Source organism: Aulonocara stuartgranti, assembly GCF_965226115.1.
Source record: "Aulonocara stuartgranti genome assembly, chromosome: 5".
Classification (NCBI taxonomy): domain Eukaryota; kingdom Metazoa; phylum Chordata; class Actinopteri; order Cichliformes; family Cichlidae; genus Aulonocara; species Aulonocara stuartgranti.
In genome coordinates, this window is record NC_138943.1 from 12,090,167 (window position 1) to 12,104,837 (window position 14,671).

Here is a 14,671-nt window from a genome sequence, read left to right on the forward strand (position 1 = left end):
ATTTTTATTGTAAAAAGCTGCTACCTGAACAGTTTTTCTTAAAAAAACAAACACAAAAAGATGGCTAACAGAAGAATAGTCTGGTCTGTGCACAAATAGAAATGCTTATCTTCTTTATGGTGTCTGTCTGTCTCAGCCCAGGAAAGTACCAAAGCCATCAAAACGTGATTCTATAAATGGCCTGATAGTGACAGCTTCAGTGGTCAGACCACCATCAAAAACATCTTCTCAAACATTCTTACTCTTCACTCCTGATGTCAGTAATGTTCACAGTTTTTTTCCTCAGAAAATCTACAAAACTTCTGTGTGAATGTTTGACTTATGATTGATTTGAAATTTAGTTTAATTAGATAGCAGTTCTTTTTTGTTGTTGGTGTAGTCTCTTTAAGGATATCAGGGTGCTTTAAGGCTCTTGTATGGTTAATCAGATGCAGTTGCACTTGAACATATCACAGAGATTGCTGTCACATATATTTTCTCTGCATGCGTTTCTCTCTCGCTGTCTCTCTGACACAGATGCATGTCTGCGCACATTGTAAATGCAAAAATAACGTCATACAAGCATAAGCATTAATATCAATGGCACCATCCCAGCTTTGGTCAGTATCATGGTCAACAACCAAAGCCAGAAGTGAGAACTGACATATTTATTTAAGCTTACTCTATAAACTCACACTGTTTTCTTCAAGCAGGCTACAAGAAAACAGAAAATAACCTTGATATAATATTATGTCTATTAGCGTGGAACAAAAACGAGAAGCTCGTTCCTCAGAAGGTCCTCAGAGACAGGATGAGGTCACCATATAAAAAAAAACAAACAAAAAAACAAACAAACCCCACATTATTATAGCACCTAGATACAGTATAATCACACAGATATTACAGTACAAGTTCATATTTTCAACATACACTTGGTATCAGTGTTTCGCCCGTTAACAAAAACACATAGCAGCTCATCTGAACTTTATCGTTTCTACCAAAGTCCTTGGTGGCACTGCATCTCTTAAAAATCCTTTAAACAAAAATCTTACTCTTAAAAACACTCACTCGCGTGTTAAAGTCAGATTGTGTTTCAGTGTTTGTGGGCAGAGAGGTAAGACAGACAGCCCTTGAAACAGAAATCCTGTGACAGCAGAATGAGTGGACTGAACGGGATCTCATGACAGAAAAAGACACGCAAAGAAAGAGAATGCGAGGGAGGGAGAAATGAGACTGAATGCGAATCCTATCCTTTGCGGAGGATGCAGGCGATAGGACCCAGGGGGAACCTAGGAACTTAAACCTGCTTTATTGTAGTGAAGCTAGCGGGAATAAAACGAAGCCATTAAAGGAACTTTGACATCTAACCCTTAAAGTTAAAAGCATGTGTTTAATGACGGCGATAGAACAATAAGCAGTAGTGTGCGTGTATGCCTGCAACTTTTTTGCTTAGTGGTTATTTTATTCCAAAGTAAATACAAGCAAATTAACCACGCGGATACTTTAACGTTAAAGGACTCCATATTTAATCATTTTTCCAAACTAAAATAATCTATTACCAAACGTCCCAAACTGTTCTCTATAGAATGACCACGGAGACGTATGTTGCCAGTGAGAGAGTAGACTAGATGTTTCCATTTAAGAAGTTCTTTAGGTTTAGAATGATCATAAATGCTTTTTTTTTTTTTTTAATATTTCCCCAATGCTGATACCCAAGATTACACCTGAGGAAAACCCAGTTTTATTGCACCTTTAGTGAACTCTGCTCCCCTTGTTCATGTTTTTCCCAGTTTGACCAGTTATTGGTTAATTTACAGCTCTTACTTCTTTCAAAACTCGGCCTTGATGGTAAATGGCAATGTCCTGTTTTAGTTTCCATTCAAACGCCACCCTGTTTTATTTTGAAACGTGTCACCGGACATTCAGCACGCGTTAATCCACTCCTCTTTACGCGGGTGCCTGGCACCCGGTGTAATGTGCACTCCTCTCCATTCCTCACCAACTCTAAGTCAGTCTGTCAGAGACCGTCTGAGCGCGCGCACATACACAGAGCCCTTCATACAGTCTGTGGGGCACACGCGCGCACTGACGCGCACAGACACGTTGGCTCGCTCTGTCGGAACATAGAAGATAGGAGAGGAAAGGGAAGCGGAGAGCTCCCATTTATTTGCCCCCAACTTCCCTCTTTGCGTCTACTTGTGTCTTTCTGATTCTTCTTATCCACCAATGCAAGGATTTTATTACTCTTATTACTGCCACTGCTGTCCCGAACTAAGGGAAACAACTTTAAGGACCAGACGGGAGTATGTAAAATAATTCTTACTGCTGAACAAAACAAGAAGAAAAAGAAGGAAGAGATGGATAAACGGAGTAATTCTGGCGTTTGGCTGGCAGCTTTCTTCTACTTTGTACTTTGGGGACACACTGATGGACAATTCTTTCCAGGTAGTGAAGCAATTTATTCTTGTGTGTGTGTGTGTGTGTGTGTGTGTGTGTGTGTGTGTGTGTGTGTGTGTGTGTGTGTGTGTGTGTGTTAAATATTTTCAGATTCTTTGTGCATTGGTCGGCTTTGATTCAGTTTGAGTTGAATGTCACAGCGCTGAAGTTGCTCACATAGGGAGGACATGCAGGGTGATCTGAGCGCTTTGTGATTTCCAGGGCATTACAGATGCATATGTGGTACTGCTGGATAATGTGATAGTAAAGCAACTTTAAACTCAGCACGTTAGTCGCAGAATCTAAACCACTGTTCTGTATCCACATAGAAATCTTTGCATATGAGTAAGAATGTCCGAAAAAAGGAAACTGCAATAAATCCCTTGTTTAAGTAATTATTGAGATGGTTTTTTTTTTTAATAATAGTGCCAGTTTGACTTATGATGGACACTCGTCTGAGTTTGCGTCAGCATATTCAGTTCAGCTTCACATGGCTCATCGGAGGTTTTGACAAAGTTTTGGAGCTTTAGGAGGTTTTGCTTTACGAAGCTTACTGTAAGGACGGGCTACATGTTGTTGACGGTAGAAATGTGTCTCATTTTCAGTTCAAATTATAGTCTACTTTGCTGAAATCACTTGGTTTTAGAAACGGGCAGAACAGTGCGCGCTTGACTCGGTCTGAGCGCAAAACAGTCAATTTACAGCGTCCCCACACTTCTTTACATAACCTAATGATCACAGATATTTTGACATGTACTCCGGCATGCATATAAACGCGCACCTGTACAGCGGTACCATATGAAAAAAAGTGCAAGTGTTATTTAGAAACAAAGTGAAGAATAACTGAAGTTTCCTTTTTAATCTTTGGGCAATGGACTAATTCTAACAGCAGTTCAGATAGCCGAGTAATACTCCGCTTCTCAAACGGCAAATATACCTGACAGTATATTACAGTAAACATACAGATACACAGTTTAATCTCTCGGAGTTTAAAGCTACGGAATCCTCTTGCTGTCCGCAACATCTCCCCTCCGCAGCCCACACTCAGCATCGCTCTGGCACTTGTTACGCACAGGCGAGGTATGGAGAGTTTTCGGAATCCTTTTGGTTTTAGGGATATAATCGAGTCAGTGGTGATTACGATTATCTTTTTTCAGAAGTGGAAGCTCCACAGTTAGATACAAAGACACGAGAGTCGAATTACAACAGCATCGTTATTACTCCCAAACATGGGATATATATCATTTCTTGATAAAACACATCCCGAATGAAAACCAAGAAGCCGTTTAGAAGAGATCAACATGCGATTCCGTAATGGAAACATTTAACGATTCTTCAAAAAAAATATAGTCAATATTTAAAATTATAATGCAAGCACTTTATGCCCTCTGCCTAGGGCTGTTTTGTATGCTCTTTGATCGTTGAATCTCACTTTTTAACGGTCATGATACAATATGAGACTTTCAAAAACGTCCGCTTGTGTCCTCTGCTCAAACTCAGGAAACTGAAGGTAGACGTGAGATGAAAAGAAAATCCGTTAAAGTCAGCGATGTTTCAGCGGACTGCAGCAGCAACCTGTCTACTCTGTGTTCTGCTCTCTCCAAGCATCTTCTGCTTGGTATTCATGACTTGTACGACTGCAAAAAGAGGCTACTTTGAAGGAAAGACTGGCTCTAAACACTGAGTCCTTCCTCGCTTTATCTTGCATTCTGTGTTGCAGAGGTGCAGAGCCGCGAGTAGCCTCTTTCCGTGCGTAATGGTGCAGCGGAGGTAACCTGTACTTTGTGCGTTACGATAAAGGAAGTACATAACTCGTCAAATGTGTGTGTTTATGTCTGAATTCAACTAAAAACTTAAAGCTTTGTGAGATATGAGTCTTCATTTCGACAGGCTAACATTAACAGACACATAAACAAAGGAAAGCCTATCCTTCATACAGATTTAAAGCAACTAATGAAACACAGGTGATCTCATCATCAGGCTGTGATAAATGGACAAAAGGCTCAAAATGTTGCAGAGGCTGAAAATATTTTTAGATTTTTGTTTGTTTGTTCGTTTTTTCTAAAGAACGATTTGGAGTCTTTATAATATAAGAATGCATCATCATTCTGAATTGTTTCACTCACATTTTTCACTTTATTTGCAATTTATTTTATTAGTGTGTGTGTTCCTGTATATGTAACAGAAGAGAGCAAAGGGACAGTTTTTTTGCTTGTTGTTTGATACGTGCCGTTGGGGGGCGATATTGATACATCCTTGCTATCTGTCGGACAGATTCCCCTATCTCTCTCTCTCTCTCTCTCTCTCTCTCTCTCTCTCTCTCACACACACACACACACACACACACACACACACACACACACACACACACACACACACACGTTGGACCAGACTTTTTAAAATGATTGTTTTTTCTTTTTATTCCTCTTACAAAAAAATGTGAAACATATTCAGCTATAATGATAATAGACTGAAATCCAATGATGAAGAAATCAATTTCACCCCACGGCTGTCAGTCACTCTTAATGACATCTTGTAGAGGTTGTAATAACCCTCTAATCCATCCTCATATGGAAGCTGCATTTGTATTTGTCTGTTTGCGGACTTAGTTTTTCTGTTTATTTATTTCATACTTGTATTTTTTTTAAACATTCAGCTGTTCTAGTTGGCGTTTTGAAATTGGTTTAAGCTGAAGTTTAAGCTGGAGTCAGTGTATGACTTATTGATAAAGCATTAATAACTTACCTGCTTTCTCCTTACCTTTGCTTTTGTGATTTGGGTGAACTGATCCTTTAAAAAGAGGTTCATTTGTTCTTGTGTTTTGCAACAACATTATGTTCAAGAAAGCAGAGGCATGTGTTACTCAAGGCCGTCCTTTCATTTGGTGTGTGTGTGTGTGTGTGTTGGGTGCAGCTGTGCTCCTGATACATGTCTTTGAGCTCCAGTGCCCACTAATTGTTGAATATCCGGTTGAATCTGGAGGTGATGGGCACTGAGGTGTGTGTGTTTTCATGGAAACCAATTTACAATTTATATTCCACTTAATTAGATTTCTTTGGCAGCAAGGACAAAAGGGGGGAAAGTGAGAAAAAGAATGAAAGGAGAAAGGGAGCGACCGTGTACTTACTTACTCTTTCTCCTTGACTTGTTTGCCTGTTGTGTTGACATGATAAAGGGATATAGAGAAGTCTTTGGCTCTGATCAAATAAACATCTCTCAATTCCCCAATTAAAGAGCCATTTGTAAGATTAGTGTAGAGACTGCTATGTGCGTTTTGTAAATGAATGACACATGGAGACCTCTCATATAAGTGAAGTGGAGTAAAAATGTGCAGAGGTGAGGGGAAAAAGAGATTTACATGAGCAGAGGAAGGACGTGTAGAATGAACAATGATGAACTTAGGAGTAAAGAACACGAGACGGTGCGGTGAAATGAGAAGGTCAAAGAACAATTTGGGAAGAGAATGGAGGAGATGTGTGGAAAGGGTGAACTTAGGAGGGGGAGGGGTAAGAGAGAGAAACTCAGGGTTAAGCGAGCAAAACAAAGGGGTGGGAGTGAGGAAAGAAGAAAGGGGGAGAAAGAGAGATGCAAGGGAAAATATGAGGAGGAGTAAGAAGGAGAGTACTCATCTAGATGGGGTGACGAATGAGGCAGCAGATGATATGACCATCCCTTCTTGCAATCTCATCCTTTTGCCTTTGCCTTCAAGCTGCTCTCTATGAATCTTCTCCATCTCCCCTTCTATTTTGAAAGGAAGTGGAGAAAGAAGAAAATGATGGAAATGAAAGAAAAGACAGAAAGAGTAAGAAGTAGATTAACATTCTGGACATGTAAAACAAAAGGTAGAGAAACTGAAGTTATAGAGGGGAGAGAAGAGCAGATGCCAAGAACAGGACTGGAGAAGGAAGAGACTGTGAGAGCAGAAGAGAGGACAAGAACAAAAAAAGAGAGGAGCTGTCTAGCTGAGATGTAGAGAGGCAAAGGAGTAAGGACGAGTGGTCGGAGGAAATGACAAAGTATCACAAGACTTCCAGAAAAAAAAAACTGCACTAAGTTGATTATGTCTCACTGTTATCGACTGTCTGAGTGGCTATAATTGTTTCCTTTGCTGTGTGTGTGTATGTGTCTTAAAGAACGACAGAGAGAGAGAGAGAGAGAGAGAGAGAGAGAGGGATTTATGACAGGATATCTGTCACCTCATGCCCCACTCTGTTTAGTATGCTGTCCATCCTCTGTGTGCGTGTGTGTCTCTGCCTAATCCACACCACTTATTCTATTGGCCCGACTAACTGACAGCCTAATAGCAGGGCATGTTGAGTGCTGGAGCATCGTGCATGTGTGTGTGTGTGTGTCGGAAATAGAAAGAGACGGACAGTTTGGTGTTGAATGAATGGTAGTGCATAGTGGAGCTGAAAGAGACCAAAGGTATAAAGAGTGAGAGCAGCCAGTCTCTCCATTCACTAATGTGCACTTAGAAAAAAGAAGGTGTTAATGCAAATGTGCATGTGGTGCAGTATTAGCGCGCAGTTACATCAGAAATTAATTTGTATACCCTTGGTGCTGAATGCCTGCTGATGCAGGGACCACTCACCACCCTTAGATGGCTTACCACCAATGCTGGCAATAGCCTGAATTGCCAGGCACCAATTAGCTGGAAGACCTATTCTAAGTGCTAACATAAGCTTTGGTTAATGCAAATACATTTTGTGAAATTTCAGCTGATTATAATCTCAGCTGCAGACAAGTTCAGAGGTGGAAAGACAAAATCATTTCCACAGTTTTCATTAACGTCGTGTAAAAGTCTCGTACATCTTCCATTTTTTAAAGTCTAGCGAGGAGTACATACAGAGTGATTGGGAAAAAAATAGTGGGAAAGTCATTTTTTCACCACAGATGTGGTCTGTCTTTTATGATTCTCCAATAAATTTCATTATTAGGATGTCTTTCAAGTTCACCATTTGTCTGAAAGCCCTTTCAACATTTGAGGCAATAATCACAAAGCACCTTCAGCACCATTATACCCCTAGTCACAAAAATGCAGATTATATTCCCTTCCTCTGCATGTTTTTACTGAAATGTAATTTTTCTGTAAGCTCATGGCCAATTATCAAAATTATTGCCTGAAAACATTAACAAAGTTACTCCCTTGTGGGAGGCAAACAACCATGAGTTCTCTGTTCTGGAAGATGGTAGCCAGGCTGACAGTTATCTGCGATGGGGATATTTGACAGTTCAAAGCTGAATGAGACACTATGAGCACTCAACGATGACATAGCTGTCAAATGCAACTCTAATGTAAGGACAAGAAAAATGTGTGTTTAATGGGCCTGAGGGCGAATTGCCTGGTGTGTCCACGGAGCCATCAGTGCACATAAAACTCATTCGTAACAAATGTACAGATTTAGCCATCAGAGATGCGGCCAGTTTTCCATTAGAACTACAGATAGCTTTATTAAATGGGCTGAAGATATTTGGTGTAGTGAAACCAAGATGTCTTATAATATGCACAAACTGAGCATGAAACGGAGAAAAAAAATTTTTCCCACCTGCAGAGGATTTAGAGCATGACTCAGAGGGAGAAACATCTCTCACTTACTCTCAGAGAAAAGTAGAAAGCATGTATAAACATTTTAAAACAAAGAATTCCCTTTATAGTTGAGCATAAACATAAACAGTTAATGCCTTCCCTCATTAAAGTAAACTAAGAACATATGGTGTATATTTCAGTGTATTTTTGTGCACTACTTTTTGAGTACAAAAGTGAGATAGCAATACAAGCTGAAAAGTTAATATCATCCCAGGACATTGTGTTATTGTAAAGTACCGCATTGTTAAATCTGTAGTTTGAACATATGCCATTCAATTCAATTCAATTCAATTCAATTCAATTCAATTCAATTCAATTCAATTCAATTCAATTTAAATAGCGCCAAAACAACATCAACAAGAACAACAACAGTTGGCAAGATAACCCCAACAATCAAATGACCCCTTTTGAGCAAGTACTTGGTGACAGTGGGAAGGAAAAACTCCCTTTCAACAGGAAGAAGCCTTTGGCAAAACCAGGCTACACTTTTATCACAGCCAAAAGAATTCAGATTGATGATATTGTTGTATCTATAGAAAAAAAATATAATAAGGGACAGCAGTGTAATTTGTAAATGTAAAACAGGTTATAGCTATGTAATGATCGTATTCTTGCAGCTCTAACTTAACACTTTTGCTGACTGACCAGTTGACCAGGCAACTTGTGCAAATTTATTTGTAGAAAAATAGTTTGAAGTTGCTTGCCTTGCTGTACATCTTTGTGTGCCACCCACAGGCCCTGTAGAATGTGGAAAGAGTATACAGTTTTTAGGCAAAAGAGTCATAATACATGGTATTTCTGCAGTATGTCAGCTCATTATTACTTGCTACAATAGTTCTGGTAAAGTTAAATGTGCTGTTAAGATTTCAAATCCAGAACTTAAAAGTTGGATAGCAAAAAGGTATTCTTATTAATATGGTGCCAACATTTTAAACCCACATTATAAACAATAAACAAATTTGGATACAGTGAAAAAAAAGAAGTTTACATTCATTTTATCTGTTTGGGACAAGTGTAGGTTGAGGTATGCAGTCATGTTGACTAAGTATATCATAAATCATGATTAAGAAATCTCACAACGATACTCTCATAATTATAATTACTTTTTGGGTACATGCCAGTTACACTGGAATGATTTTCTTTCCCTACCTGAGTACAGTAGAAAATATCATGACTGTGAGCTTTGAAAAGAGAAGAAAAGAGCATTCATTTCTGTGTTCATTAGTCACCTCAAAGCAGCAGAAGATACCACTAACACTTACCATACAGCCGTCTTTCAAGCAGTAATAGCCTAAATAAAATATATGCCTGGTGGACATTGAACTTTCATTATAACAAATTAAACCATTAATTACAGTTAATTCATGCATTACATAAATTATACAAGGTTACGTTTATAGCAGCCTATAAATTATACAGCCATCATAAGTGATACAACAGTGCATTCAGAAACCTTAACCTTAGAAGGGCATAATGGCATTCCTGATAGAATTCAGCAGCTGGATGGTAGCAGACATAAATGAGCTGGAAAATGTTTTTGTTTTTATCCTTTAGAGGCTGTTAACTTCGGCTTCAGGGCAGGATGGTGCAGATGTTCATCTTCCATGTCTTATTGCACTTTGACTTCACTTTCAGAAGGGAATGCATCAGTAAACATAGCTTTGTGGCACTTTTAAGCTTTCGGGAGTTAGGCGAAAAGAAAATGCAACTCTTAATAAAATTTTGAGTATGAGTGGTTCCTTAAATTTTCAGAAAGCTGGCCCCCTGCCAAAATCGCCTCCACTGTTCATTTGTGAAAGCAGTTTATGGCATGTTAATTAGTTTTAATAATTAAGCATTTTTTAGACACTGTGACACACATGTCATGAAAAAAAAACTTTGGCTTTGTCACCTTTTTGATGGGTCAGATTTAATTGACTGGTAATTTAAAGAATTATGCTTTAGAACACATGTTTCTTGCTGTAAAAGGTTACTTTTTCATCCAAACAATCATCTTTTCCTAATTTGAGGAGTTAGGAAAAGATGTTGGTTAGGCCTGCACCTGACCAACAGGTTTTGGTTGAAATTAATCCATGAATGAAGACAAAACTGAAGTGTTCTCTGACATGAGAACTGGACCTCAGTCTTCTGGTTGAAAGTCAGTAGCTTGCTGAAATATCTTTGACAGGGCTAATAATATAATAACCTCTTACTTTGAAATTATTGGTATGCACAGCACACAAAGTTTAATGAGCAACTACTAAATACACAGTTTTTATTTCTACTGAAACATCGTCTGTTGTACCAGAGCAGGAAATACCTCACAAAATAAGAAAAATTATGTATAAAATAGATTATTCAAACCTTGGATGAACATATCTCTATTTCAACAGTTTCATATAATTGCTGTCTTTATTGATAAAGATATAACAAATTAATCTGTATTTAAATATTCATTAGGTTTCAAAAGTTCTTGTATAGTAAGAATGTGATGTGAAAAATTTCAAAATAAAAGTTCTTTCCTGATTTTGCTCTCTTGGAGTTAAGATTGGTTTAATCTGACAAACCACAACTGTTTACAAGGAATAATTTTGGTCTTATTTAAAGCAACTGCCCAACTAAAATAAGAGCAATACTGAGCATTCAATTAAACTGGTTCTCTGAGGACTTCATAACTCTAGAACAGGGGTCTCAAACGCCAGTCCTTCAGGGGCAGTGTCCTGAAACTTTTCCATGTGTCCCTGTTGCAACACACCTGAATAAAATTAGTCTGTCATTAACAAGAGTATAGAACTTGACTGCATGCTGAAGTGGCAACCCCTAACCCTACTCAAGTAAATGTAAGTGTTTGGAAAAATGTACTTCTAACAGTACTTTTATTGCACCATGTTTATTCACTCATGAGCTGCTGTAACATGAATCAAATGGCTGATTTGCCACCTCAGCATGCAGTCAAGTTCTATACTCTTGCTAATGACCTATTCATTTTATGCAGGTGTGCTGCAACAGGGACACATGGAAAAGTTTGAGGTAACCAGCCCTCCAGGACTGGAGTTTGAGACCCCTGCTCTAGAATGACTTCCTTCTTTGCTTCCAATAGATAAAAGTTGTCCTTAACTACAACCAACCCAGGATTTTGTCTCTTTAATGTGAGGACACTGCTTTTGAGGTTTTGCCAAAATAACTGATGCTTGTGCGATATTCTCACCAATTTTTCTTAATTGGCGTGATGTTTCCTCCAGATTAGTTAAGCTTTTATGAAAAGGCTAGAGTGGCCATTTTCCTGCCATGGTACTCCAACTGGAGTAACTGCTGAAGATGAGGGCACATGTCTAAAATGGCAAAACAAACTTGGAGACAAATCAAGTCGTGATTGAGCTGATTAGAATGTTGGAGGTGTAAAACATACACGGTGCAGCGCATTAAAAACTTCCTTCCCTCTAATTAAAATAACTGCTGATTAATGCAAGAGGTCTTAACGATACTTAACAAGGTTTTGCGGTAATTAATCCATATTTAATAGAAGATGTTAGGCGAGAGAGACTGCTTCGTCGGCTGAATCAACAAGCTTGGGGGTGTGGATGGCAAAAGGGAAATAAAGGAGGAAATGAGTCAAATAAGTGTGGGTAGCAGTTATAAAGACAGTTATTCAATTTAGCTGAAGGAGAGAGAAGAGAAAGAAAAGATATTAGATGACATCTGAGCATCTCACTGTATTCTCAGAGTGACTAAATTTAATTTATGTCAGACTGTGTGGGAGGTTTTACTCAGAAGATAGATACACAGATGTAATCAGAGGCACTCTCAACTAGTCTATAAAACATTTCGTATAAAAATCTAAATAACCAAATCAAACTTTAAAGTTCAGGATAAAAGAGCCTTTGTAGAATAATTCCTGTTTATTACAACTCGGGTCTTGGTCTCTATTAGTAGTTATGGCCAGCTTTTCTATCATCATCCTTAACTGTATAAAAAAAAAGAAGCAGGGCAGGAAACACAAGCGGTAGAAATAGAAAAAAACATATTAGGAAGAATAGATAACGGCATTCAATAAAAGTATTACCCGTATAGTGTATTCATGGTTTGAGTCACCTGATTCCTAGCCAATGACTGCGACAGGCTGTGGAGCTCTTTCAACTTTTGCTCTTGAGTCAGTGTCTTTATAGGAATGCATATAAATAACTGAATTCCACTTCTACCACTTTTTTATGCCACGCAAAAATGTTATTAGTTATTAGGTATAAAGTCAAGGTTAAAGCAATGTTCAAAATGTGGAATCATGATATGCCCTTACATGCTATTTATTCACGCTTTCATGATCTGTCTCTAACCTTGTTGTTGAATACTTTATTGAAGACCAAAAAGAACTCTGGCAAATCAGCTTTAGCTGCAGTTTTGTGTTTGGTTTAGGGGTGAATGGCATGTCACTTAAACTAAAATGGTGAGCATGGCAAAACACATTTGCTAAAAATTTGCAGCTAATATTCTCTCTTTCATAACACTGATGTGGAGACTTCTGCTCAAAGGACCACTGTGCTTAAACACAGGCTCACAGGGGACACTACTAGATTCAGAAAACACCTTACTGTGCTTTAATAACAGCTTAGTAACAGGACAATGTGATTGTCCAACCTAGTCTATGGGTAACTTGTTATAGAGTCACAATGCTTAATCAATTGACACATATTTCTGGAAAATAATGCTACATTATTATATGTTCTTCAACATGAATTCCTAACATTATTTTATGCTCCTGAACACAACTCTTTATCAGTGCGCTCTCATTTGTATTGATTTGTGCCCATGTACACAAAATGAATGTTTTCCACTTTTGAGAGTGGTCGGAGGTGAAGCAAATCATTTACAAGTTCATACATATGAACGATTTTCCCATCTTATTGTTTCAGGTTAAGCAATAAAAAATGATTTGGTTAAGGTTATGTATTAAAAAAACTACAGGGTCAGGAAAAGACCTTTATGGTAAATGGCCTGTATTTGTATAACACTTTACTCAGTCCCTAAGGACCCCAAAGCGCTTTACATTACATTCAGTCATTCACCCATTCACATTCACAAAATACTGCTCTGTCTTTTAAAGCTTGGTTTCTTGGTTCTCATGGTGACATCTCGCTGCTTTCTCAAGAAAATATAGATGCTTCTGACATGACAGACACACAAATTCATGAGTCATTGTCATGAAAAATGTGAAAACTGGTGTCCTTGAGCAAGAAAGACTGCTTTTTTGTGATTATTTAAAATGTTGTTATGTGACTGGACTGGACTGTACATAGACTGAGGAAAGGCAGAAATAAAAAGAGATATTTCAGAAGAAGTGGTCAGAGATGATAAAAAACGAGATTCAAAGAAACTGAGACTGCAATTCAAAAGTCGAAAAGTATCTTTCTCATGGGGAGAAACTGCACAGAACTAACGGTAGAAAGACAGAAGAAAACTAATTATAAGGGAATATAAAGTTGGCAAAGAAGGAATAAATGAAGATTGACAAAGGTTTGGATAGAGAGGAATGGAGAGAGCGCTAGAGACAGATAAGAGCAAACATCATAATATTTGCCTGGCAGTTTGATTTCCCCTCTCATTATTTACACACGGAAACACACACACACACACACACACACACACACACACACACACACACACACACACACACACACACACACACGCACACACAGACGAAGTACACAGGCTGCCCAATATACACACATGTTGTTTTTTTGACAGAACAGTCTGTAGGTGCCAACCATCTTCTAGTTGTTTACAGACTTTCATCTGTACACACTCTTTCACACAAACAGATACACATGTATAGTACACACAAATGCACACACTTGGCTAAAATACTGCCAAGTATACACAACTGTAATCCAGCATCTGCTCTCCTTTATTTATCACTTACTTTTAATCTTTCTCTTCATACTGCATTCTTTATGTGTGATTTTCTTTCTTTCTTTTTTAAACAATTCAGCCTCTTTCTTATTTTTCTCACTCCATATAAGCATCCTCCCATTCATTCATTCATTTTAGCCTCACTTCCACTGATTCGGCAGTCCATCTGCCTGTCAGTCTATCCACTTATGATTTCATCATTTCAGCAATCATCCATCTAACTGTCAGTCAAACCAAACCAAAGCGGTGCACGTGAAGCGAAAGGCAAAACACAGCAGTGTAAGTGTTCATGAGTTCAGTGTGAGCGTACGCGTCCAAAGGTGAGTGTGCGCTCAGATGAAATGCTGATTAATAGATAATTGCTTCTGTCATGGGTAGCTACAGAAAATGCTGCTTGGATAAGTGATACAGACGCACAGAGAGGAAGACAAACAGGAGAATGGACAGATAGACAGAAAACCATTTCCTCAGCCAAGAAGCATGGCAGCCACTGCTTTACCTGTCACTCACAGATAGAGGTTAGAGAAGTAGGGGCGATGGAAAGAAAGAGTAAAATACATAAGTGGGGGAGATCGAGAGGGTAAACGTGAAACCAATGAGGAGGAAGTGGAGGAAGCTGTGAGAGAAAGAGATTTGAGATGAGAGAAAACCATTGAGGATAAAAAGCAGAAATGACAAATGGGAGAATGAGTGGGAGAAAAGAAGGAGAAATAAAGATTGTAGATTGCTGAGGAGGAGGTGCAGGAGGAGGGAAAAGGAAGAGATTAAAAAGTTTAACATGGACAG

At 38.5% G+C, this 14,671-nt stretch overlaps 1 protein-coding gene across 8 annotated transcripts in view; it reads left to right on the plus strand.

Moving 5' to 3' along the window:
- Positions 1 to 1,988: 1,988 nt before the first annotated feature.
- ptprt (protein tyrosine phosphatase receptor type T) overlaps positions 1,989 to 14,671 on the plus strand; it is a 310,486-nt gene continuing 297,803 nt past the window's right edge. For all 8 annotated transcript variants that reach the window (XM_082534416.1, XM_082534409.1, XM_082534410.1 and 5 more), the window contains exon 1: positions 1,989 to 2,424. In XM_082534416.1, the coding sequence (XP_082390542.1) occupies positions 2,337 to 2,424 (88 nt within the window). In that variant the 5' untranslated portion in view covers positions 1,989 to 2,336. The remainder of the gene's footprint in view (positions 2,425 to 14,671) is intronic.